The sequence below is a fragment of the Onychostoma macrolepis genome, chromosome 09, assembly GCF_012432095.1.
Source record: "Onychostoma macrolepis isolate SWU-2019 chromosome 09, ASM1243209v1, whole genome shotgun sequence".
In the NCBI taxonomy this organism is placed as follows: Eukaryota; Metazoa; Chordata; class Actinopteri; order Cypriniformes; family Cyprinidae; genus Onychostoma; species Onychostoma macrolepis.
Window position 1 is genome coordinate 12,774,379 of NC_081163.1, and position 27,299 is coordinate 12,801,677.

The following is a 27,299-nucleotide window of genomic DNA, read 5'->3' on the forward strand; positions in this document are numbered from 1 at the left end:
CATGTAGACCTTGCATGCGTTATTGGTCATGTGCAAAAAAAATAAATAAATAAAATAAAATAAAAAAGCAAAAGAACGGGAGAAATGAAGAGAAGCTTTGTTTAATAGACAATGTAGTAGCCTAAATTAAAAAGAAAGAAAGAAATGTAGCTATAACATCTTTGTTACATGGAATGATGAAAATTTACTTAAATTAAACATTAACAACAAGGAAAGAAAGGAATGGGTGGTCTATATTACCACAGATACAAATACATTTAGCTTGTTTCTAGGCAGCTATTTGCCTACCGAGGCAATATGTTTAAAGTGTCCCTTTTCCAAATTAATTTTAATCACTTAAAAAAAAATATATATATATATATATATATATATATATTATTCAAATATTTGTAGCATAACAGTACATCTTGCTACAAGTTAATATAAAATAATGCAATAAAGTAATAATAAATAAAGCTGTATAACATACTGAAAGACCCAAATGCCATGACTGCTTCTGTACTTACAGGTCACGACTGTAAAAAAAAAAAAAAAAAAAAAGCAGATGAAACACTATTTTAAAAAACAGTTTTTTTATAAAAGCAATTTTACAAACAAATAAAAAATAATCCGAAAACAATAAAAGGGCTTAAATGAAACAGCCTATGTGGAAAGAGCGCGAGCAAGTCTGTTAACTAGCACAGTTGAGCAGTAAATAGAAACTGATGTTTTTGTGAGCATGGTGTCTGGTAAAGATGAATAGTTCTTTACCAAATGGAAAAATGACCTGTTCACAAAGTGCCTGTAATTTCAATTATGTCTCCTGCACTACCATCTGCTGGTTTTGTGTGGCAATGCACCACAGCTGGAATACACATCCAGTTAGATCAACTACATTTAGATTGGTTGTTCAAAGACGTTAACGATAAAAAAAATCTTAAACAATCACATAGCAAAGCAAAGCATGTAAACCTTATGCTTTATCGAGTGATATTTTACACAAGTCATCCTGAATGAAATGTAGGGAGGTTCAAAGTTGTAACATTTAATATGTCCCTTACTGTTAGCTATGTAAACACCCCCCTCCCCTTGCGTGTCAGTAAATTTTCCAGCAATGACTCCTAATCTGTAGCAATATCACATCTGCCATTTTGTTACAATCTAACTTGTAAAATTTAAGGAAGAGGATAAGAGTCCAAAGTGCAATAAAGGTGTGGTAGACACAGGTGCAGAAGCAAAACAGTTTCGGTGAGCACACAGAAAGCCAAGGAATAAGGATATATAATAAATCTATATGAAAATCTACCTGAGAACCACCATCTATTGCAGTGTGATTGGAAAACGACAAAATGACCAACTGGAAGCTGATTTTCTGCAGCCTGTGTTTAATATCAGGTGAGGTGGTCGGTTTCCTGACGTTCACAATGAGTACAGCTGTCAAGATCAAATCAATGACATTATGTTAGATAAATTATTTAGTGTCAGTATTTTTTGTTTTATTTATTTATTTTTCAGTTGCTCAATATGTAATATTTGTTAAAGGATATATTTTTATATTAATGTATTAATGTTCTTGATGTTTTCACAAGAGCTACAAAATGGCGGATTTTTCCAGCTACTTATTTTATTTATTCATTAGACACAATACACAGTATCAGCAGACTTGTGTATGTAAAATATGTAAAATAATTGAATAAATTATATGATTAAATAAAATAATATTTATCAGCATGTGTAATAATATAACCACACCGAGTTTACTGCTAAACTAAAGTTGTGATTTGTTATACTGTGAGAACATTTTCAAATGTAGAAAAGAATTTTACTTAATATTGTCAGATCATTCCCTTTTATTTTATCTTTCCCTTTCATCTTAAAATCATTTTATTTTAAATTCTGTGTCCTGTTTTTTTTAAAACCTTTGTGAAATATTTTTAAATTCTGCATTTAAAAAATCATTCAGCATTTTAAATTTTGCATTTTGAAAATGATATTCACAAAGCTCTCTCTCTTTGTCTCATAGTGATGTCCGCTAGTTTTGGACTGGAAGTGACGATGAGTCAAGCTAACATGGAGGTTGCCAGGGGTGATGATGTCACCCTTACATGCAATTTTAAACCTAAAAATCAAAACAATGAACTTATCGTTATAACATGGACTGGTGATGCTGATGAGACATCTGGGGAGAAGGTAAGCCAGAAAAAGTTCAACTGTCTACCAAAACACCATTAACCATGATTAGTGTAAAAACAATAACTGTGTAATAATGAATATACTTTCACAATAAAGCCATTAAATGGTTCTTTGTTTTGGCCTCATAGGTCATTTTCGGTAGTTATTACTCCTATGGTAAAGTTGACATTGGACCAGACTATCAAGGCAAAGCCTTGATAGAAACTGACCTTACTGCAAAAACAACGAAATTGACACTAAAAGAAGTCACTCTTAAAGAAAGCAGAAGAATTCGATGTTTTGTTCAGATTCCTGGAGACATTGAAGGCAAAACAGCTGACACTACTTTTCTTTTGGTTCAGGGTAAGATCTCAAGATTTGTCTCAAAAGAGAAGTCCATATATCTTTACATGGTGAGACAACTCCTTCTCAAATGTTGAATGAATATCTAAATTTTTTTTTACAGTTGCACCATCACAACCCATTTGTAAAGTAGTGGGCACAGCAGAATACGGACACAATATTAGCCTAACCTGTGTCTCTGAGGAGGGCTCACCTACACCAACATACAAATGGGAAAGATATAATGTCAAAAATGTCCCTCAAGCATTTCCACTCAAAACCACCGAAAGTAAGTTCTGTCTCTCCTTCAATGGACTATAGTAATTACATATGTTGTCAATCTGTGCTATAGTTTAAACAATATTTTGTGCAACAGAGGATGGAGTTCTGTCTCTGGTCAATGTGTCCATGGAAACATCAGGTTACTATATTTGCCTGTCAAGCAATAAGGTTGGATCAGCCAAATGTAACATGACATTGACTGTAATACCGTGTGAGTATTGGCTCATTTGCCTGCTTTGTTTCTTTTTAAGATGATTTAAGGTGATAATTTATTTTATTCAGATTACCAGTTATATTATCATGTATTGATATTAAAGATCTTGATATTATAGCTTAATGTCAATATGACAATTGACCTGATTTACTATGTACACTCTTATCAATTTATGTTACTCCAAAACACTCTCACAAAAATTTGTAGCTATTATATGTTTTGGTGAGGTTCAGGGGTGGACCTTCATGCTTACTTTTGGGGCAGTCGTGGCCTAATAGTTAGAAAGTTGGACTTGTAACCCAAAGTTTGCAAGTTCGAGTCTCAGGTCCGGCAGGAATTGTCGGTGGGGGGAGTGAACCAGCGCTCTCTTTACCCTCAATACCCTTGAACAAGGCATCGAAGCCCCCAACTGCTCCCCGGGCGCCACAGCATAAATGGCTGCCCACTGCTCCGGGTGTGTGTTCACTGCTGTGTGTGTGCATTTGGATGGGTTAAATGCAGAGCACAAATTCTGAGTATGGGTCACTATACTTGGCCACATGTCACTTCACTTGCCATTTGGGTTTATTGGCATTTTGATATGTGCAAGTATCTTAACAATAGTAAAATGTTTAATGTGTGAAATATTGACCTCTGAAGACCCTTGACTGATTTTCATTTCCATGTCTTTCTGTTTTTACAGCCTCTATGAATCTTGCTACAATAGGAATTGTGGCTGGTTGTGTTGCTGGAGTTACAGTGCTCATAATAGTCATCATCTGCTGCTGCCGCAAACGGAAACAAAAAGCAAAAGACTATGAAATGGAGTAGGTCTCCATTTATGCTCTCAAACTAATAGATGAAGTGATTGTTGGTTTTTGGGTGGTAGGTCCTGGTTGATAGGATGTGTTTTTTACCCATCTGTATGTTTGTTTATTGCCTCAGGAATCCAGTGGTGGAATACCATGACAAACCACCACTAGGAAATACTGAGGACGGGAATACAGACATCATGGCGATCACTGAAGAGGGAACTGACAAAGCTTGCATTGATGACCTCAAAAATCACTGTGATGACCGCAGAGGTAGTCGTGATGACCTCAAAGATCGCTATGACGACCGCAGAGGTAGTCGTGATGACCTCAAAGATCGCTATGACGACCGTAGAGGTAGTCGTGATGACCTCAGAGATCGCTACGACGACCGCAGAGGTAGTCGTGATGACCTCAGAGATCGCTACGACGACCGCAGAGGTAGTCGTGATGACCTCAAAGATCGCTATGACGACCGCAGAGGTAGAGGTAGTCGTGATGACCTCAGAGATCGCTATGACGACCGCAGAGGTAGTCGTGATGACCTCAGAGATCGCTATGACGAACGCAGAGGTAGTCGTGATGACCTCAGAGATCGCTATGACGAACGCAAAGGTAGTCGTGATGACCTCAGAGATCGCTATAATGACCAAAGAGATAGCTACAGATAAAATCAGCAAGATTAGTCTGATGATCGAACCATTGAATTATTATGACCACCACCAAATTTTTTTGATGAAAGGGCAACCACTATGTCAGGATGGTATGCAGTGTTTATTTTTGTTCTGCAGTTGTTTAAACATATTGTTGTAGCTACTATATTGTTCTGTTGTTTTATTATATTTTTCCCTGTTTTGATAATTAAATCAAATTGTGATGTATACCTGCTGTATACCGATGAATCATCCTTTTTGATTTTCTTTTTTATTTGATTTTACAGGATTTTAATAGAATTTTATATACAGCAAAAAAGTTTTGTTATGACTGTTAGCGAAAGTAATTGACATTTTTATTCTGACTGTTCTTCTGAATCATAGATGGATGTAGGCTATTCATTTATTTTTACAGGCAGCGGTTCACATGTAAATACACACTAATGTAAACTGCCCTCTTAAGGACATTTTTGTACATCACATGGCTGGAATTAATTGATGTTACACATACCTGCTTTTCATTGTCTAATTAAAAGGTGATTCGACCTAGCCTACTCAATTAACTGTTTCATTTATTTTTTTCTCAATAAAATGCGTCTTTAGACCAACAGCAAAGACATAATACATAATAAACACATAATAATGCTTTCAATTCACACTTGAAGTCACCTTAAATTATCTTTTGTTTTCTTTACGTTTAGTGCAATATATTGTTGTATTTGTCTGACAGACGCATCCACTTAAAAAAAAAATGGGAGACTGTTTCAGTGACTGTTATATAAAGTAGTTTCTCATATTTCTTTGACATCCGTTTCATTGAGTACAAAAATGCACTCAGTTTTTATTTTCAACTCAGCAACAACCGTTTAGCGTCTTTTAATACGTTCGTTTTTAGATTTTAATTTGCACAGTTGCTTCCCCCTTTAATAAAGTGGTACAGTCCGCTCATTCTGACCAGCGCAGCAGACAGAGATGAACTTAAGCGAATAACAGTCCGAGAGAAGATGGATCACATACCTGTAAACTAAACCGCGCTAAACTGGATCATGGTTTTGTTACACGGATTCTGGATTTTATTCATGCTATTTTCACGTGAGTTGATCTGTTTTCAATTTGACCGCGATATAGAAATAGCAGAAAACTGGGACACACAACTAAAGCAACAGGTTGAGAGCTTAGAAAACCTTGAGCCCGGCTTTATTTTTAGATTGATCACGGGTCCTTGTGACGGTTTTTACTATAATCCATTTCCATTTACACCTGACAATGCATTTACAATTTACAAATTTAATTTATTTAATAAAAAAAAAATAAAACAAAACCTTCTTTTTACACTTTTTATAAATGTGTTAAATGTGTCCGTTACACTTTAACTTTTGACAAGCTTCAAGTTAAGTTCAACTAAAATAAACTACTTAAACTAAAATAAATAAAATATATTAATCTCATTTACATCAGTTTGTATCTCTGTTCAGCATAATATATTAATCTTTGTTATTGATTATTGTAAAATGTCTGCATATGTGTAATGTATAAAAGGGATTTCACAACTAAAGCTTTAACTAGCCTTCTTTAATTATACAGCATAGACAAACATTTGAAACTATTTATCATCCCAAAGTTGTTATTGTGGGAGAGAATTGTGGGAAGTGCTGCTGGAATGTGTGTCAGGGAGTGCAGCTGCATTGTATCAGTTCTTGAAGGGTGGATGCAGCAGAGACAATACAATATATGAAGACTTTTATGAGTATGTCAGTGCTGGCACAACTTTGTGAACTAAAACTACACTCCATAAAAACCCTCTCAGAAGACAGAACGTGCGTACATTTTTTTAGGGTAAAGTTGTTTTGAGCTGGTAAAGAGCTGAATACTATTTTCAGTAGTATATGTGATAGTATGTAATATGCCTCCCTGTAATAGTTTGGTTAGTATCAGCAATTCATTAACACATGTAATCAAGTAAAGTTGTCTGCTAGTAACGGCTTGGTTTAAATCTCTTTAACCTAATTGGGTGTTCATGGATGACTGAGTCAATGAGTGTGTCTTATTGGTGGGACCTCAACATCCCCCCTCCTGCACTGAGTCTTAGTGGGTGGGGGTTCACCATAATGGCAAACAATGAGTCAAACAGGCAACAGAGAGGACAAAAGGAGGACCCCATCTACCCTGAACGGAGCATTAATGAACGTATTCCAGAATTTTCACCTACATTCCCTTCAGCAACACGATCATTCTAAAGTACAGTTGGAAAATGCTCAGGAAGTTGCTCCATTTCCTCTAGGGCAACAATGAATGAGTGAAGATCTCATCCAGACATCTGTGGTGACTGGTTGTTGTATATTTTTATGCAGTGTGCTCCACCCTTTGACAAGAATTACAGTATCTCTGTGTTTGTGGGAGAGACCTCCTCCCGACTTGTACTGAACTTGATCTTTTGTAAGAGTTTTCTCAGAATATTTTAGTTTCACTACCCCACCCCAATCAAACAGTCAGAGCCGGTGACGTCTCTCCAAAAAATGACAGCCCCCACCTCTCTGCGCCCCCTGCATAGCATGGAATTTAACTTTCTTTACTCACACTTCTTTCTTTCTTTCTCACTCTCTTTGTTTTTCACACCAGCAGATTATCCTCTTGGGCGCTTCTCTGATTTTGTCCAGCGTTCTATTTCATAATCTCCCACACACGGCTGGACAAACACCCTCTTTCATGCTTAGAAACACACACACACACATTCAAATGCTGACTGACTGGATCCAGATGTTTTAGGCATTTGTTTTCAGGTCATCTCACCTTGTAATCTCTAGCTGATAAAGTGAATTCCCTATGGAATGGTGTGACTAAGCATTCTCGAAAAGAGAATTTTTTTTTTTGATCCACTGGTTGGTTAGGCCTAGACTGAGAAAGGGCTTTTGGTAATGATCACATGCCTGTCTCTGACTCTATGAAACATACCATTAGACTCAAACACCATAATACTAATCATGAACAGGTCAGCAGTCATTACAGTTGCTGCTGAAAGCTCACTGTATCTTGGAATTTGCATTACTCCTTTTGCTCATGGGTGTGTTTACTTAATATGGTGAGTCTCAATTCTTACTATATCCAACAATTTAAATAAAAAACTGTCAGAATTTTGACAAATTGCTGAAATGACATTCAATTAAAAACTTTTTTATAACTAATTCTAATGACCAATTCTAATATACAACATAAGAATAAGCCAAGTAAAGTATTTTAATGAATGAAGTTTTACACAAATTCTAAGCTCAACCTTCAGTTCTGTTACCCAAGTTATCACAAAACAAATACAAGGTTATCAGTAACTAAAAACTAACATTTGCATCGTTCTGGCGCAGTTTTTGTCTTTACTTTTTATATTTATTTGCTGGAAAATAACATCACACAAAACAGGGTTCTATACGCTGTATTTAAATGTCTCAAACTTTTGTAGAATAATATTTTGTCTTAATTCTAACTGTCCTAATGGTTCTATAGAAGCAATCATGAATTTGCAATACAAATATAACTTTTGCAAATTCTGCATATCTCAGCTTCCTGTCTGGTGCTCTACATAAGGGCTGGAGAACACTACATGACTTTAACAGATTTAAAAAAAACGCTAGCGATCATACACTTGCCGACCTTAATAATTGTTACAGAGATAAACTAGCCATCATACACTAAATGACTGAGGATCACAGACTTTTCAAACTGTTCCAAACACAGCAAAATCATTGAAACACATACCTTGTTACAAGGAGATGCATGAAAAATGAAAACAATATGTGATATCTTCCCACTGGATAGCTAATGAATTAAAGTCTGTGCATATCATACTCTTTTCTGTGAAATCTGCAGACTAGCTCTGACTTTCATCAACTAGTCGACTTGTGTAGTGTATTCCAGCCTTGAGTGTAATTGTGTTGCTCTCATTCAGTAATGTTTACTGTTTTTTCTCTCTCTTTCTCTCTTTTTGGCACAGTGCAAAGTTGTAATGGTGTACAGGTGATTGTGAAAGATGAAAAGAAGTTTGCTATGCTGTTCTCCTCCATCGTTCTTCCGTGTCATTACACCACCCACTCTTCTCAAACCGCTGTGGTGCAGTGGTGGTACAAGTCCTACTGTACAGACCGTACTCGGGATTCCTTCACATTTCCTGAGTCCCTGGGAGTCCATGTATCTGATCTGGGAGCCTCGTCTCATCTGGACTGCTCTGACAACAGCCGCACTGTCCGCATAGTGGCCTCAGCACAAGGATCTTCCATGACCTTAGCAGAGCATTACAAAGGAAGAGACATCTCCATCATTAACAGTAATGCATTTCTGTTGTCTTATAAGTGTGTGCATGTGTGCTTTTTTGTGACAAATGAGGACATAAATTTGTATAATGACAAGGGTATGACATAGGTATTACAAGGAGAAGGTGACTTTTCAGGACATTACCCCATGTCCCCACTTTTCAAAACGCTTATAAATCACACAGAATGGAGTGTATTGAAAATCTAAAAATAGCAGAAAGTTTCCTGTAAGGGGTAGGGTTAGGTGTAGGGTTTAGTGTAGGGCAATAACACATACAGTTTGTACAGTATAAAAACCATTACGCCAATGGGATGTCCTCACTTTTCACAAAAACAAACTTGTGTGTGTGTGTGTTTTAAGAGATTTAGCTTGATTGGAGGTGAAGTTAAATCAAATACAAGGCAGAATACTGAATTTGATCATAACCTTATAAACCTTTCAGTGTTTACGGATAAATAATTTGCACAAAATGACAACATTGGTCAGCTGGAAAGTGAAATTTCACTTAATGGCTCACAAAGGGGACTTCCATGGTCATTTATTAACTAGTCAATACAACAGGTTAGTCTCAAACACAAAACTGTAAAAAGGTCAACAAGTTTCCAGACTAATAATTAATTTAATAACATCAAGATTAGATAAATTAGATAAAGCAGCACTGTCCAAAATATAGATCAAATATGGATCTAATCTACAATTAAAAATATATACATTTACTTGAATAGAAAAAAATTTGCAAAGTGGAATTTCTTGGAAAAAAAAAAAAAAAACAGCTCAAGCAACATACTGTAGATATTTTGACACATTTGGGGTGTCAGATTTACAGTACCATTCAGAACTTTGGTTTGGGTAATTGTGTGTACCAAGGCTGCATTTATTTGATCACAAAATGTAATATATTTCAAATATATATGGTTACTTTGCTAGCGCACCTGTGTGAACTTGAGGGAAATTAATTCATACAGCCACAAACACTGAGATTCAGTTGGTTAAAAGTGATTGCAAAATGACATCAGTTTAAAAAAAAAAAAGTCTGGCATAATTTGTTTGCAGATGCTACTTGTTTAATATTTCTATTTAATGCAATGACATTCATAAAATGACATTTAACTCTGGCTTAATGGTGCAAATACTTCTTGAGGCCACTGTGTAATAAAATCATCTTGTTATTTTTTTTTTTAATTTTGAGCCTGCTCTACTCTCAGTTTTGTGCGTAATCCATCTCCCCCTTAGGAAACCCAGCCGATTGTGCTGTGTTTTCCTGTTCCTTAAATAGGGCTGTTTTTTTCTAGGTCGCACAATGGTCAGGGGGCTGGACCTCATAAAGGTCTCACAAAACACCCCCATGGCTTTCCTTATCAAACACAAACACCCTCTCTTCTGACTTAGGCATCAAAGATTTTCCTCCTCCAGTCACCTCTCCAACAAAGACTAGGATTGTTCTGACAAAATATTTCAGAAAAATAATAGGTATGAATGATATGTTGTTCCTACTGATTAAAAATGTTAGGTGCTAAAGGTAAATTGTGCCTCTGACAGCCTAATACGTTTTTATGTTACTGTGTAAACCAAAAAAATAAAAATATTAAAATGAAACATTTACTCAACTACAAAAGACCTGCCCCCCTTCGTTACTGTTGCTATGTCCAACAAGCCATGCCGCTCTCACTCCACATATCATGTTATCACGCAGTGAAAAATACATTGCGGAGCAAAGAGGACACTGACAACACACCGACAGACAAGACAGAGCAGGTTAATTTTGGTATGAAACATTTTCATTTTTAAAGAAATTCAAACAATAAAACCGTTTTGTGGCTCTTTAATGTGTCGTGACAGATTGTTGTAGCGTCTCAGTTCAAGCAGCATGCAAACTGACCATCTCTTTCTCTTTACTAGTTATTTCATGAAATAAACATGAATGAACATCGGAAGGTATCTTGTTTCAACCACGGAAAGATGTCAATACACACATTTTTTCAAGTTTAAGTCCACCGATGTTAATCTGTTTTCCTATCTGATTTGTTTGTCAGGCAAAAATGGCAGATTCGGCATTATGATTGGTCAGATCTCCTGTCAATCAAACTCCATGCGAAGGGTCAGTTAAACAGCTTGGGTTATAAGCAAATATTTTCTGGATTTTTCAGAAGCAGATCTGCGCATTGGACAGCTGCAGTGGGGTGACAGCGGTGTGTATTTCTGTAAGGTGATCATTTCTGATGACCTGGAAGGGAAAAATGAAGGCCAGGTGGAGCTACTGGTGCAGGGTGAGTCTCATGAGTTCAAATGCTTCTCAAAAACTGAATCAACACTACAGAAAAGCCCGTTGTTGTCTATATAACATGGTTTTAGAAAAGTCTGAATTGCTTGAAAAGGTGTCAGTGAATGCTGTGCTTTAGGGACTCTCAATATTTGTGATTTTTTTTTTCAGAGTTTTCTATAAATAAATAGACCGTGTTCTCTAAAAATGTTTACTTTTGTGTGTGCATGCTTGGTTATTGTGTCTAAATGATTGTTAATGCCAATTCCTGTCTGAATTCCTGAGCGCACTTACAAGCGCTGCCATGACGACAACCAAACGGCGCATGCCTCTCGACAGGGCTCAGATCCTTAATAAGACACGCTATTGTTCATTTGTGCCCTGGCAGATCAGGAAAACCTCACATATTTTGCACATCCTGGGCAGGAAGACTGTGGAGAGAAACAATTTGTTTGGTGCTGTGGGACTGACCCTAACAACATAAGTTATTTCTGTCAGCTCGACAAAGCAAAGTCAGATGCCTCATGCCAGACAAAGAGTATATAACTGACTGTTATCGATGTGAGCAATATAAGCCACTTCTTAAGCCGTTTCCATGGGAACGAAGGGGGTTTCATTGGCCAGGGGATGCCAGGGCCTCCAGAGCAGTCCTGTGCGGTGAAGAGAAAAAACCATGAGAGGGTTAGAGCTTAAACAGGAGGATCAATGATCAGTGTTATGTAGACGCTAAGAAGTCACTGCTGCCCTCTGAGTAATTAAGATTTAATTGGTTTATGAAGTGGAGAGTATAATCTGGAGTATTTGGTGGTTAAAAGTTTGACTTTGTACCAGACACTCCCAAACTTGCTGTGTAGTCATGTTTTACTTACAGTTTAGCTCTTGATTGTTAGTGGTGGATGCCAAGGAAAGCAACACTATTATTACTTAGGATTAGGGATTGCACTGTAAAAATGAACAGTATTTAACAGCAATTTCTTACAATACTATATTCAGAATTCAGTAAAATTAATTAATACAATTTTACTGTAAAATCAAAACATCAACCAAAAATCTCAACTCTTTAGAATAATAACCCACTTTTTAGCAAACTTGTCTTACCAAGGAATTGACCACATTTTTCTTAGGTAAGACAACACATTACTGTGGAAAAAAGTTGCTTATTATTCTGCACAGAGCAGCAACAAATGCATGTGTAGAGCTGTAATTACTACAGATATATTTACGAACATACAGTTGCTTTAAAGTGCCCCTATTATGGGTTATGAAAGGTTCATATTTTGGTTTTGGGAGTCCCCAACAACAGGTTGACATGCATGTAAGGTCAAAAAACACTTTCTTTGTATTATAATATGCATTTTTTTTTTTTACCTTATTTGCTCGACGACTCCCAAACGATTTGTTCAACGATTCATTTTTCCAAACCCCTCCTTTGCATGACGCTAATCTGAGGTGATTGGTCCAATTGGTCGATTTCATTTTCATTTCATCATGCCTGTAATGCCCGATAAAGCAGCTTTGTGCAGGCAGTGCTACTTTGTGTACAGCGTTACCGGGGAAACCGCTATTTTTTTACTGCTTTTAGGGGCACCTAGTGGCAAAGAATGAATTTGCATTTTCATTCAGACCAACGCGAAAATCAAGTTTTCCCAAGTCTGAGCGCGCAACAAGTGGGCGGGAAATGTGCTAATGTTTCATGTTGATGATGTCAACATGAAACGGCTTGGGATTCGTTTTAAAAACGACTCATTTAAATGATTCAGAGTCGACTCTTTCTTTTGAGACACGGTACACTTTCAGATTTAAAATTTGGCAGGATTTTTCATTCACTTAGAGCTGTGTTACACATTGCATGAAAGGTAATTTTCAAAAATCCATAATAGGGGCACTTTAAGTTTCATGTGACTTTTTGGTTATCCCCTTCAGCTGAAAACTTTACGTTTAATTCATTTTCTCTCAGTTGGCATAATAGTGTTAAAGAAACACAAACAGTTGCAGTGAATTATATCAAAAAAAAAAAAAAAGCTTAATGATTGGCTCTTAAAAAGTGATAGTTCACCCAAAAAATTCTGTCATTCACAGAAGAAACATTTGGCTTCAGTGTTGTTTTGTACCCCATTAACTTTTATTTTATGGACGAAAAAACAGTTCTTTAAAGATCCTGTTTAGTGTTCTACAGAAGAAAAGAAATTCATAGAGGTAAAAAAATTTTAAATGAAAATTCTGTCATTACTCACCCTCACGTCGTTTCAAACATGTAATACCTTCATTCATCTTTGAAACACAAATGAAGACATTTTTGATGAAATCTGAGAGCATAGACAACAATGCAACTACCATGTTCAAGGCCCAAAAAGGTAGTAAGGACATTGTTAAAATAGTCCATGTGACATCAGTGGATAAAGCTTAATTTTATGAAGCTATGAAAATATGTTTGATGCGCAGAGGAAACAAAAATAACGACTTAATTCAACAGTTGCGTGTGGTGCTGCTGATGCAGGAGCCGGCGTTCTGACATAGAACATGCATGCGCTCTGCCTTGTTTACAAGCAGTAGCACTGCTGTCTATACAGGGTCAGAAAGTTCTTGGATTTCATCAAAAATGTCTTATATAATTTGTGTTTTGAAGATGAACAAAGGTCTTACGGGTTTGGAATAACATGAAGGTGAGTAATTAATGGCAGAATTTTCATTTTTGGGTGAACTATCCCTTTAAAAAGTCTGATAATGACTTGCAGTCTATACTACACAGCTTGCCTTCCCTATATCTCGGCCTGTCTCTCTCTTCATGTCTTTACTTTACTCACTTACACCCTTTACTCTCAGGTTACGGTTGGTTTAATGACTATAACAGAGGAGTAGAGGAGTTGGATATTATTCCTCTTCCTGTCTGCCAGCTCAGCACTTCCTGTTGCTCAGGGATAAATCTGTTCTGACAGTGGGCAGTTATGTTTATGGCACCCTCTCATTTAGTTTAAAGACTTGTGGCATTTTGTGAAGACCTGTAAAATGTGAATGTGTTTACAGAGTCACAACGAAATGAAAGTAGTGACAGAACTTTTATTCAGTTAATTTCTAAATGTCAAAATTAAAAGAAAGAAAAAATTACACATGCATGAACGAATTGTTCAGTTTAGAAAAACATATAGGATGACTTCATCCTGAATTGAACAGATTCTGTCTCATGCACACTTGTTGCGTTAGGAATTGTATACACTCAAAATTTTGGATCTTTTAGGCCAAACACTGAGGCCAGTTTAGGTGGTGAGAATGCTCTTGATCTTTGGCACTATGCCAGTCATTGACAAAGTACACTCAGTGTAAAATAGACTGTACATTTAAAGCCACCCCTTCATTTCTTTCTCAGGGAAGATGTTTGTTGAAAGGTAATTGGACAGTGCTCTGGGACACCTTTTAATTCCAAACAATGCCAGTACTGTCTCCATGGTGATGATGTACCCTCGCCCCCCTTTCAGGATGGTTAATGAGGCTGTGTGATTAATTAGTCTCCCATATTCCTCCTCTGTCTCTCCCGCTGAAGCCCCCTCTACCTCAGCTCTTTCTCACTCCCCCCGTTTGTGCACATTAGTGAACCTGATCTGTGCTCGGGCCGGATATAAATACTGAACAAATGCACACATCTACATTAGCATAAGCCCTGGGAACCAACAACATGTCAACATATCATTACTGTCAGTTGCTGAGCTATATAAAGAAATGATGTTTAGACAAGAGCTCTTTTTATCTTAACCAATTTTTATAAATCAGTTTTCATTGCTTCCAAATCACTGCTGTTTGCATCTTTTGTATTTATAAATATGTTTTATCCAGTATAATAATTCTATAATTTAAAAATATATAAATGGTACATACATCAAACTGTGTATATATACTTGGAAGCTTTTATTTTACTTTTTTTTTATTGGTTATTTATTTCTTATTTCAATTACTTTCGACTTTAAATGTTCATGTGTTACTTCGATCATTTGCATACAGAAGTTGCATGGTCATACATCATCCTTACAAGTAATGTTATGCACCAAAACTTCACAGAAAAACAGCACTGGCCTAAAATTAGTTTCTCATCCAGAGACAAGTTTGACCTTTCACCCTTTTCTTGGTATCTGTCAGGGACTGCAAACACACACACACACACACACACACACACACATACACACACCTAAGCACATGCACTACCAATCAAATGTTTGGACACACCTATGTATGCATTCTTTATTTTTAATATTTTTACACTGTAGAATAATAGTAAAGCCATCACAGCCATGAAGTAACAAAACTGAAAGAATGGGAATTATGTAGTGACCAAAATTGTTATCCACTCATGCCTACAAAACTAATTTCAAGCATTTAACCATCCAAGTGTGTCCAGAGCTTTTGACTGGTACTGTGTATATATACAGACTTTGTTTATACTTTTGCATTTGATTTAGTCTCTGAACCGACAATCATGCTTAAAACCACAAATCAAATTTTCAAATCACCTTTCAACTTACACTTAATTAATCAACAGCCACTAACAGAGTAACTTTTTTTCATAATAACACACAAGCATTTAAGCATTTACCCATGACCCTAAACTTTGAACTTTCACCTGCTGCCCACTGCTGCTGTTTATGTCTGATCTTCTCCCTTCTCCAGGTAGGACAGGTGTGCTGGATGACATCCTGCCTGAGTTTGATTTGGAGATTATGCCAGGTACGCCTGCCATACCTCTCTCTCCCCTGTCCTTTTCAGTTAACTTGCTTCATCTTCTGCTGCAATCAGCAAACTCCAAAATGCTCCAATCTGATCTGTTCCCTCTGAAAATTAAAAAAAAAGAGATAATTTAAAATTACAGGACATATCAATGGTTGATGTTGCATAACATTACTGCAGATTATACTATATACTGCATAACTTTAAGTAACTAATCACATGATTGTTAGTTTTTATAGTTACATTTACATCTTGCCCTCTGCTGAAGCTTTCTCTCTTTCAGAATGCTAGCAGTATTGCTTGCATTTTTTTTTTTAAGCCACTTGTGTTAAAGACAGCTTCACTGATTATAATGGGAGCGGTAGTTTTGCTGCATCGCATCACGCAGCTAATTTGCAGTGCAGACACGCTGTCACACACACATTCACTGTGTAGGTCTTTACGCCACCAAATTATAAGGAAATAAGAGGTTTTCAACTATATCTGATGGCAAAAAAATAAGGTAAATAAAAAAGTAACACTTCTTACATTTATTGTGTTACATTTAAAAAGTGTATTATGTTAGGTTGGGTAAAAATACAGCTTTTCAGATCTCAGCGTCGCTTCTTCCTACCCTGTTGGCGATGTGCCAGTGTTTCCTACATTGTGCAGGAAAAGAAGTCATATTTCACCCGTGTTTACAGTTCAAATCGAATGCGCTAAGAAGACAGTGTACCACAAAATAATAGCAAAAAAAAGCACATTTACATTGAGTTGTCTTTGCAGGCTGCAAGCAATAACATGCAGTGTGACCAGTGTAGTCTGATTCACCAACAAATGACTCTAATGAAGTGGTTCATGTTAGTGAATCAAAAACATGCAGCAGAATTCACAAACAAATGACACTTATGAGCTGGTCTTTTTTAAATGAACGTGTATATACAAATATAGAAGTATATACAGTATTAGGTAATATCCTAGTGATGTATGTGTGTGTGTGTGTTTGTGTTTAAATTAACTGCAAAGTTTAAGCTCTGTTGTGTGCAGATGTAGGCAATCTGATTTTTTAAACCCAGTCCTGCTATTGTGGTGTAGTCATTTGGTTACCCCATTACCCCAATCAGCCATAAGTGCTCAGAGGCATATGATTTTGAACATTCTTGGGTTGAATAAGAGGTCTGCAATGTATACTGTTGGAATTTTAACACCACACCCAGAGGAAATTCATCATTAGGCCCTTAGAGAGTCCAGATAAGAGGTTGTGCATCATTCAAGCTCTCCCTTGTGGTTGGTCATGATCAGAGACTTCATATCCTGTGGGCAAAAATTATTTCAGGACAGCTTTTGCCACGGAAACCAAGTTTCCTGATGAGTCTTTTTTGTCTCCTTTAGAGTGGGTATTTGTGGGAGTTGTCGTCCTTGGTAGTGTGCTCTTCCTGTTGTTGGTTGGGATCTGCTGGTGCCAGTGTTGCCCTCACTCCTGTTGTTGTTATGTACGCTGCTGCTGCTGTCCTGATACATGTTGTTGTCCAAAACACTGTGAGTACACAAACACACATACATACTACACATATTGCCTGTATTCACAACCTGAAAAAAATTTCCATTTGCCTTCAAAGTATACGAAGCAGGGAAGATGGCAAAGAGCGGCCAGCCTCCTCAGATTGCCATGTATCAACCTTATTACGTTCCTGGTGTTCCTGTGGTTCCTGTGGTCCCTCCTGCCGCGTCATCCATCATTGAACCCAAGTTGACTGTAGTGGCTCCTTCAGTAGAAAACAATATAACTGGAGGTAAGTGACAATACAACAGCATATAAAAAATGTAATGCTAAATATTTTAATGTCTTAGCTTGTTCTCTGAACACACCTGTCTGGTCTGTCTAGTGAATCTGCATTTGTAGAAGCAAGTCTGCATCATCTAACTCAAAGCAAACTCAACTAACATCATCTTCAGCTGCACTGTAACTTTAATCTCAGGCTATCCAGAGTATTTAAAATGTTTAAAGGAATTGCGGTCAGATGAGACGAGAGTGTTTGTTGTATTCGAGTATGTGAACATGAGCTGATAACAGTAGACATTTTTGTAGGAAATAGAAGTTTTAAAGATAGTGACAGTGCAGAAAGCTTGCTGGCATTGTGAACGTATAGCAGTTGTGTTGTCAGTGAAGATGGTGAATGGTTTCAATGTGTGTATCAACAAGTAAAAATGTGGCAAACACTTAAGGGGCAACTGGTTCCTCCCACATGTGAATGGCATTTTTAAACTTGATTGACCAATTAATATTTATTAATATGTTAATTTATTGTTATATTAACCTGTCATTTTAAACATGAAATAAATTTTACTATACAATGCAATTTAACGTGAGAGCACAATCTCATAAAAGCGCCGACTGAAGTGGAAAGTTCTGCAGGTGATTTACTGACAATGCGCGAATTAAGGAACACAGCCAGATTGTTTCCATAATGACCAACGCAATCTACCAAGAGCATCATCTTGTTTAAGACATGCTATTTTTGGGGCATTAAAAAATGGCACAAATACCAGTAAATACTAGCGCAAACCTCTCATAAATTTTTGCCTGAAACGGAAACTTGTACAAATGCATATGCAATAAGGTCAGCCTCAAAAATATACCTGTGCTAATTTTTTACTCTGTGTCTTTTGTACATCCTGACAGCAGTTTTTTAATGCCAAAAGAGAGTTTGCGCTGGTGCAAGCTGTTAGTAAATTTGGCCCTTAAATGTCTAATTATTTGTCCATTTTTAAAGCAATTTATTTATTATTTTTACATTTAACTCCATGAAATAGAAAACATTTTTAAATATAGCTGTTTATTGGCCAATTTATTTATTCATATTTGTATTTTTAAATTAACTGTATTTTTTATTTTAAGTAGCACTCCATAGTTACACTGACTGAGTTGGATTGCAGGTGGTATGTGAATAAGACAGGGTTTTGTGCTATAACAGGCTAAATTTAGTGAATTTGTCCTAGAATGCAAAAATTGCCTAAATCCAGTACATGTGCATGCTTCTGTAAAGGCTTAACTAAGTACTGTGTGAGTGTTACATGCATGTGGCTTAACCTTAAATGATACGCTGTATGTGTGGTATAGTAACATGGACACAGTAGAAACACACAGGTCATGTGTGTGTGTCCACAGTGCGCAGTGGCTATCGACTCCAGGCCAGTCAGGGTCAGGACGCTATGAAGGTTGTGTACTACGTAGAGAGGGACCTGGCACAGTTTCACCCTACCGAGGGGGGCAGTCATCCATGTAAGCCTGTATGCAGTCAGCATGTTTCTGTACACTGAATTTGTCTGTATAAAAAAAGAAAGGCTGAATTTGAGAAGTTGAGTTAGTGAAAAGCTACCAGTGGTCAGCTGACACACCTGATGGCATGTCTAATTCACTTCATTATCATCATCACCATCATCATTATCAGCAGTGTCCTATCAAAGGTCAATGATTGTTTCCAATCTAAGCACTCCCCAGTGGACATGTCTTTTACATTCATCTTAAAGGGATAGTTCATTCTCAAATAATTAAAACACGGTCATCATTTACCTTAATGTCATTCCAAACCTGTATTTTTTTATCTTCTGTGAAACACAAAAGATGATATCTTGAAGGATGCTTCAGTTGTTTTTGTCCATACAATGAAAGTCACATTGATGGCAGATTTTTTTTTTAGATAAACTATCCCTTTAAAATACATCTGTGGTTGTGCATGTCAGACAATTCATAATATTCTAACCAAGTTCAGAATTTTTCACAAAGACATATTTTCCTCTGCATATTACAGACAATGACAACAGATTTGTTATTGCAATAACAAAACATCCAGTCTATAATGATGTCATTGTGTCAGCAGCTGGCAGCCTATCAGAACTGAGCTCTCTGCATGATGGTGACGTAGACTTCAGGCAGACCTATCGCCAGGTCCAAAGGAAGGCACTACCACCCATCATTGACCACATGGAAGAGCCGCGTATCCGAACAGCATCGATCGGCCATGGGCTTCGTCCCTCACATTATCAGAGCAATCACTCTCTGGACGAGCATAACAACAGGTACAATTCAAGTGTGTGTGTGTGCATGACCTCATAATTTAGGACAGGGGTTTTCAAACTGGAGACACAAGAGAGAAATGTTTCTGAAGGATCATGTGACACTGAAGACTAGAGTAATGATGCTGAAATTTAGCTTTGACATCTCAAGAATAAATAACATTTTAAAATATATTAAAATTACGGTGGCCAAGAGAGCTCAACGCGATGCAAATGAAAAAACACATGCAAGTAGAAAAAAACACCTAAAATTAAGAAAACATCTTCATCAGTTTGACAGCACATGTGCTGCAAATACTCACAACACAATCAAAAACAGAAATGCACTGTAAATACTAACAACACAAACAAATACGAACGTGCTGCAAATATGCACAGTCTACATCAGAAATGACAAGTGACAAACCTGGGACATGCTTATAAATGTCTGCACTGAAAGGTGAGATTTTTGTTTATTTTAACATCCTGATCATATGATTCCTTAGCTTTTATTTTTTTAATTATTAGCCTAAATAAGCTGATGAAATGCACAATTACTGTAACTGAAACATTATGTAAGCTGTCTACTATTACAACTTCCATTACAAAAAATAACCATGGTTTTACTATTAAAATAAATAAATAAATAAATAGCCTATATATATATATATATATATATATATATATATATATTTATTATTAGCCTACTGTATATAAAAATAAATACAAATAAAAAATGGCTACTATAGTTAAACCATGGTAAATTAGCTACATAAACCATAGTTTAACCATGGTATTTTTACAACTGTGGTTACACAAATGGTAATCAATATGCCAAAAAAATATGGTTACTACACTTTTACTATAATAAAACCATTTTTAACTTTTGTAAGCGTTGTTAGGATCCCCCATTGTAGGTCTGTGCTACTTGCAGCGCGTTTTTGTGTTTGGTTGTGTTGTGAGTATTTGCTTTTTCTATTTGCATGTGCTTTCTTAAACTGCAGCACATTGAGCTCTCTATAAAATAGAAAACAGTTACTTTAAAGGGGTCATATAATGCGATTTCAAGTTTTCTTTTCTCTTTGGAGTGTTACAAGCTGTTTGTGCATATATAAGATCCCTAAAGTTGCAAAGACTAAAGTCTCAAACCCAAAGAGATATTCTTTATAAAAGTTAAGACTCGTCCACGCCCTCCTAAAATGGCTCATTTAAACACGCCCCCACATGTCTACATCACTGTGTGGGAAGATTTGCATAACACCGCCAAATGTATATGCAAAGAAAGAGGGGCGTGTTTTATTCTGGCTGTAGTATTGTTGCTGCTGCCTGTGCCATGTCCTTGAGATGCTGTTGTTTCATTATGAAAGCGAAAGTACTTTGTTTGGGCTTCCAAAAGAGGACACAACTAGAAATCAGTGTTTAAGTTGTATTTACAACACTGTTCCAGAAGAGTTCAACCCAAATATTAGAGTGTGTGCAGCGCATTTTACAGAGGACTATTTCCTGAACCTGAGAGAGTAGCCTACAATGCCAGCTGTGCACAAAGGCTGTTTCTATAAAGTGGGTCAATTCCAACTTTGCAAGGACATTCTGGCGCTTATGACTCACAGCCTGTAAGTACGTTTTCATATTTAAAGAATTTTCCACTGACTATTCAAACGTGAGTTTTGAGCAGTGTAGAGTAGCGCTTGTTGTTTGTAGTTTTTCCAATCACAAATGCAGACATGGTAATGTTTATGCGGCGCGATGCAATGGGGTAGATGTCTGCGGGACTGTTTTTTAAGTCCTGCTCCCGCGAGGTTATATCCCGCACCCGCCCGCTCCCGCGATATATTTACTCTTTGTTCACCCGCTGTCCGCTTTGAATAATTTTCTTCCCGACCCGACAGTTCCCGCTAAATTTAGATCTCGTTTCCAGAATCACACATTTAAATTTCCTCTACTGAAAGAAAGACAGATAGGCTAACAAATAAAAGTGTAGTCTGCACAAAATTGTATTTGTGATTTTATTCATCTTGTCAAGAGTCTTTTATTGACAGCAAAATGTTAAACACCAAATTCGTTTAACATTTTGCTGCCAACACAGTAGGAGAAAATAAAAATGTACAAAAATTGTATTCTTATTTTTATTCGTCTTGTCAGGATACAATTCGTTTAACCTTTACAACACAATAGGAACAAGTGTCGCAGAGAAAAAAAAATGTAGGTTGTACAAAAATGGCCTATTATAATTTTATTCGTCTTGTCAAAATACTAAATTCGTTTAACATCTTGCTGTAAACACAGTAGCCTAGGAAAAGTGTTGCGGAAGAAAAATAAATAAACAAATAGGACATCTGTCATTTAAAATTATAGGCTAAGCAAAATATAAATACAAAACCGAGTTGAGCGTTCTTCAAGGACTTTATTCTGCTCTGTCACTCATCGACAACCTGCCTGTTCTGTCTGCGGGCCGTATATTCACCACTTGTAGGCAAGCCTGCTCTGAGCATCGTTATGCACATGCTGCGCACAGACACTCGCAAATAAAACGAAGCACTGTTTCATGCGTGCAGGGCGTGCATACAGTCGAGTGCAGGGCAGGCTGTACCGGTGCTTGAATAAAGCGCAGATATGCTGTTCTGAAAAGACGTCGGGAACGGGATATTGTTAGACCGCCCGCTCCCGTTCAAACTGCACCAGAGTTACCGACCGCAACCGCGTTTTATTCAGGAATTTAATCCCGCATCGCAAGAAATCTGGACGGGTCCCGCGTCCCGCGGGAATGCAGACCTCTACAATGGGGCGCAATGCAACGCGACGCGACGCGTAAAAAGACAGTATAAGTCATTATAACCAGTAATTATTGCAACAAATGCCTCCTTTATAATGGGTTTTATTGTTTTTGTCTCGTCGCGCCGGGACACGGCATCACAATTCCTTAAGGGGCATAACATTTCCGTCACACGCTTGAGGTATTCGGCCAATCACAACGCACTGGATAGCTGGCCAAGCAGAGCACACCTCGCTTCTCAGAACCATGAGCTTTGTAAAAATTCACGCGTTTCAGAAATGCGGAGCATAGAGGAGCAACAATAATGTACAGTATGTGGAAAATAATGTGTTTTTTAAAACTTAAACAACATAAACACATTGCATTACACCAAATACACAAAATAATGTTCTTTTTAGCAACATCATATGACCCCTTTAAATTGTATATATATCTGTATAAAAGTATATATGCGAGCACTAATAATATCATGACTGTTTGTGCAGATGGAACTGTCGTTCTGAGCACCTGCCCCGCAAAGCCTTTGATGCTAGGGGGCGCACAGGGTCACTAGATGAGCTGGAAGAGTTTGCTATATCATACGGCCCACACGGTTGTCGGAGAGGTGACTTTCGTGGACCTCAGCGAGACTTTGAAATGGGTCCAAGGTCACGGGACCATCCCATGTCTTACCGAAATGGGCCACGGTATTCTCGAGGTGATGATGACGATGACAATTGGCGCCGTCGAGGCTCACCACCTTCCCCGCCAAAAAGGCACAACACTGCTGACAGTGAGCGTTACCTCACTCGCCAGAGGTCTTATGACGGTACCTACCTGAACACTCTGCTGGAGCGCAAGGCTAGGGGCCACGGAGAGCGAGGTGGGAGGGTTGATGATGACAGTGACACACCCTCAAAAGGCAGTTCCAAGAAGAGCAGTGACTGTTACAACAGCAGGTCACCTAGCCACCGCCCCGAGGAGGACGATCCTTTACCTCCGTACTCTGAGAGGGAGGCGGAGAGGTTTAGAACTGAAGAGCATATAGGGAGGGAACGGTACAGGACTGCTGATCCTGCCATGCGGCCTTTTTCATACACACGTCCGGCCCATGGACTGGCCCATACATTACAGGAGCACAGGGAGGACAGGGACAAATCCAGGAAACTGGTGAGTTACTTATAATCATCTGCCATGGTTTCTGTGCATTGAAGGGTGGACCAAACTTCCTTCAAGCCTAAAAAGAAGAGACCAAGAAGATTCCATTAATATGAAATGTAAAGTCTCAAATGTTAAAGAGCACAAATAAGTGTTCTACTCTTGAAAACAAGCTGTATCTTGTCAAAAAAACATCGCAGCTCACCAACTATGTATTTTATGCATTCATATTTATATAGTGATTAAGTAATTTCAGATATAATGCTCTTCTCAGACCTGTGGCCTTTTGGGTTAATAAAGTTAAATCCAATTTGCAACATCTCTCAATCCCATTTCCTGTGATAAATGTGGCATATGGGGCAACAATAATTTTTAAAAATAAAACTTCTTGTTACAGCTTCAAAATTTAGGGAGCTACTAGATTGACTGGTAAAATTATGATGTTTATTTTGAAGTTACCTGTTTTTATACGTTTTATATGTTAGATTGAATTTCCTTTTTCCTTCTCAGTCTTACCGTTCAAATGTTTGGGGTCAGTACAATTTTTTTTATTTTTATAAATTAATATATTTATTAAGCAAGTATGCATTAAATTGATGTAAAATGACAGTAAACATTTATAATGTTGCAAAAGATTTCTATTTCAAATAAATGCTGTTTTTTTTAACTCTCGTATTATCAAAGAAAAAATCCTGAAAATTTTTCATAAATATTAAGCAGCACAACTGTGTTAACACTGAAGACTTTAATTATTTAAGTAATGGCTTCTGAAAAGCCATCACTGGAATAAATTGAATATTAATAAATATACAAAATATATTGAATATCGCATATAATAAATATATAACATTTTTGAAAACAATTATTTTAAATTAGTATTTTACAATATTACTATTTTTACAGTCTTTTTGGTCAAATAAATGCCACCTTGGTGAGCATAACATTTTACAGACCCCAGATTTTTAAACGGCAGTGTATATAATAATGAAATATTGAAATAAAACTCAAAACGTTTTCAAAATTGTGACATTTTCTCTCAAAATTATGATTTTACATCTCAGTGTGTAAAATATTTTTAACTATTGTCAGCCTATATTTTATTTTATACTTCTTATATGTCATTTGCTTTCCAAAGAGGGATTCAAAGAAATCTGAATATGAAATTATTTTAACTGTACAGTATGTTATTTTTTGTATGCTGAAATTTAAATCATATTCTTTACAAGAATGTATGTAAATGAAAGTCCGCTTTGAAGGATCAAAACGGTTGATTTCTCAGGCAGGTTTTATGTGTTTTTGTTCTGTTTGCCTGATTGTATCATAAAAGCCATCACTAACTCTAATGGGCTCACAGTACAGCATTACACTGGCACACTAACAACGCATCTGCAAACGCATCATGCTAATGGCTGTCTAATGTGTGGCTCTTGGTGTTTTTTTTAACAGACCACTCATCTAAGCAGAGACTCACTAATTGTGTGACGTCGTCAAACTGAGCTGACATCATACTAATAACATCACCATCCAGCTGAAGAGAAATGCCCCAAACACTAAGCATCAATCTGTCAGAAAGACACATTTTATGCAGGATCACACAGACATGAAGATCTTGGGAACTTTTGCTGGTCAAGGGCAAGAACGTAGTGTGTGTTTGTTTTTATTTTCTGTACTGATAATAATGTTAAAAAAAAAAAAAACTATTTCCTCAGACTACCATTGCACTAAAAATATCTTAAAAAGGACATTAAATTGTTCAAATGATATTCAAGTGCTTTAAACATTCCTTGATATATCTTCAGTACTGTAATGGGACGCTGTCTCTGATATTTCAATATTGCCTTTGCCTTTGTTTGCACTGTACTGTACATTTGTGTTAGTGTTAATTAGTTGGCTCTCGAGGGAAGCATGAATTATTGTGCTTTTGATAATGTGCCATTTATTTGTATTTCATGGTTTCAAAATAATGACTTTGATATGAACACTTGCTGTCTGGGCTTATTTTATTTTATTTTTTAACCTTACTGTATTCGTGATAAAATATATCCCTGTTCTTTATCATCAATATCAGGGCATGAACACTTGCTTCTTTGGTCTTGCTTCAACATATGAAAACAAATACAGTAAGGCATTTTTTTTTTAGCAATACAGAATCATGGCCATGCAGGAAACTGGACAGGACACAGAAAAGGAAAGGATGATTCTTTCCAGGATGACATAACAATACCAGGAAACAATCTGATACGAGCCCTCACAGGTGTTTAGTGGTCAAACTTTATGTTTAGATCTCTGTATGTCGCTTTCTTTCACATTGTGCCATAGTTGATAGTTACATTTTATTATTAACGATTATTAAAACATCCTTTCCGCCAATAGTATGTTTACACTGTAAACAAAAACAGCAACTCCCATATGAATATTAGGCCTATGTGTGATGGCAGTTTACAATAGTTTGAAAGAACACAGCTCATTCAGAACTTAGAGCTGGAATTTATTTACTTTTTTTACTTGCAGTTTTTGGGGAAAATAGCATGGTTATAATGTTACATCAAACACAGTTCCATTCTGAGAACAGTGACCAAAAAAACACAACGGCCACAGTCAACAGTTTACCTTTTCCTTTAACCAGTCTAAGCTTATTTGCTGGGGCCTGATTTTCGCACGTCGCTAACTCAGTTAGCTGGATTTAATTGTTGCCGATTTCACTTGATCTTGGATCATTTGGATCATACATCACACATAGGCCTAATATAAATGTAACTACCAACACACACGTTTTTAAAGGGCTGCGCATTATAACCAATCACATACGATTCTGTTGAGCTTATGAATGCAAGAACCAATCAGAAGCCTTCAGATGAGTCATCGCTAAACACACTGTTTCGTCACCTGGCGCGCTTGCTGACTGAATTCTCTCATCAGAAACAACAAAGTGAAGATGTACAAATGTAAGTAAGATATTAATTTCACAGTGTAAACAGCTTTAGAGATTATTAAGGAGAGGCAGTTTTAACATTATGTGACATGACATCTGACGCACAGATGCCATTGGCACATGCCACTATGCTCAGTGACACTTCCGGTGGCACTTCCGGTTTTCAGTGGCATGTGCCAGTAGAGAGTGGCATGTGTCACTAAAACCTGACACGTCTTGTGTCACGGACATTGTCGCGGTGCGTGTCGCACCTTCGGTAGTGACTGACACCTGCCGCTGGGTGCCGCTGCATAATGTAGATAACGGCAGAACGATATTGATTTAATTAACAGTATGTTGCGGTCAAGTAAACGATTTATTGCGTCGCTAAATTCTTTTTTTTGTACAACAAATATTCCTCTATTAAGATTAAAATGTGTCTAATGCCCCTTAATGTGTATTTTTCATTGTAAGTTTATTTCCAGAAGCTTGCTTTGTACAATACATTCAAATGTAAATACGCATTTTTTTTTGTTGTTGTTGCATAGATTTGACAGTTCAGCTTATCAGTTGTAATTATAAAATAATAGAGACTATGCAGAGGCCATAGCTAAAAATAAAAAATTTTTTTTTTAAAAAATAAGAAAAGAAAAGAAAAATGGAACGTTTTAATCAAAAGTGCCACCTGCGCGATCTCCCACATACAATAGCACTGTAGGCTATTGCACAACATTCAGT

The 27,299-nt window shown here is 37.0% G+C and overlaps 2 protein-coding genes across 5 annotated transcripts; both read left to right on the forward strand.

Moving 5' to 3' along the window:
- The first annotated feature begins 1,104 nt into the window (after positions 1 to 1,104).
- On the forward strand, positions 1,105 to 5,061 carry gpa33b (glycoprotein A33 (transmembrane), paralog b). The gene is made up of 7 exons (XM_058787798.1): positions 1,105 to 1,374; positions 2,003 to 2,169; positions 2,301 to 2,514; positions 2,618 to 2,782; positions 2,870 to 2,986; positions 3,672 to 3,795; positions 3,914 to 5,061. Exons 1-7 carry the CDS (start codon positions 1,329 to 1,331, stop codon positions 4,449 to 4,451), a joined length of 1,371 nt encoding a protein of 456 aa, XP_058643781.1. The 5' UTR covers positions 1,105 to 1,328; the 3' UTR covers positions 4,452 to 5,061.
- A 333-nt stretch (positions 5,062 to 5,394) lies between these two features.
- Positions 5,395 to 25,652, forward strand: ildr2 (immunoglobulin-like domain containing receptor 2). Of its 4 annotated transcripts, XM_058787921.1 has the most exons (10): positions 5,395 to 5,525; positions 8,416 to 8,745; positions 10,880 to 10,999; positions 15,649 to 15,705; positions 17,077 to 17,223; positions 17,304 to 17,477; positions 18,854 to 18,967; positions 19,566 to 19,764; positions 22,999 to 23,662; positions 25,097 to 25,652. In XM_058787921.1, the coding sequence occupies exons 1-10, from the start codon at positions 5,480 to 5,482 to the stop codon at positions 25,130 to 25,132; spliced, it is 1,887 nt and encodes a 628-aa protein (XP_058643904.1). In that variant the 5' UTR covers positions 5,395 to 5,479; the 3' UTR covers positions 25,133 to 25,652. The 4 variants fall into 4 exon arrangements, with proteins under 4 accessions (XP_058643904.1, XP_058643907.1, XP_058643905.1 ...); XM_058787924.1 differs by lacking the exon at positions 18,854 to 18,967 and having other exon boundaries at positions 19,563 to 19,764; XM_058787922.1 differs by lacking the exon at positions 15,649 to 15,705.
- The last annotated feature ends 1,647 nt before the right edge of the window (positions 25,653 to 27,299 follow it).

Bases quoted from the DNA above. Each gene is read 5' to 3' on its own strand.
- gpa33b (XM_058787798.1), top strand. From the start codon at position 1,329: ATGACCAACTGGAAGCTGATTTTCTGCAGCCTGTGTTTAATATCAG. The intron at 2,170-2,300 runs GTAAGCCAGAAA...TTGGCCTCATAG, and splicing joins ATGAGACATCTGGGGAGAAG to GTCATTTTCGGTAGTTATTA. The intron at 2,515-2,617 runs GTAAGATCTCAA...TTTTTTTTACAG, and splicing joins TACTTTTCTTTTGGTTCAGG to TTGCACCATCACAACCCATT.
- ildr2 (XM_058787921.1), top strand. From the start codon at position 5,480: ATGGTTTTGTTACACGGATTCTGGATTTTATTCATGCTATTTTCAC. The intron at 11,000-15,648 runs GTGAGTCTCATG...TCCCTTCTCCAG, and splicing joins GGTGGAGCTACTGGTGCAGG to GTAGGACAGGTGTGCTGGAT. The intron at 15,706-17,076 runs GTACGCCTGCCA...TGTCTCCTTTAG, and splicing joins TGATTTGGAGATTATGCCAG to AGTGGGTATTTGTGGGAGTT.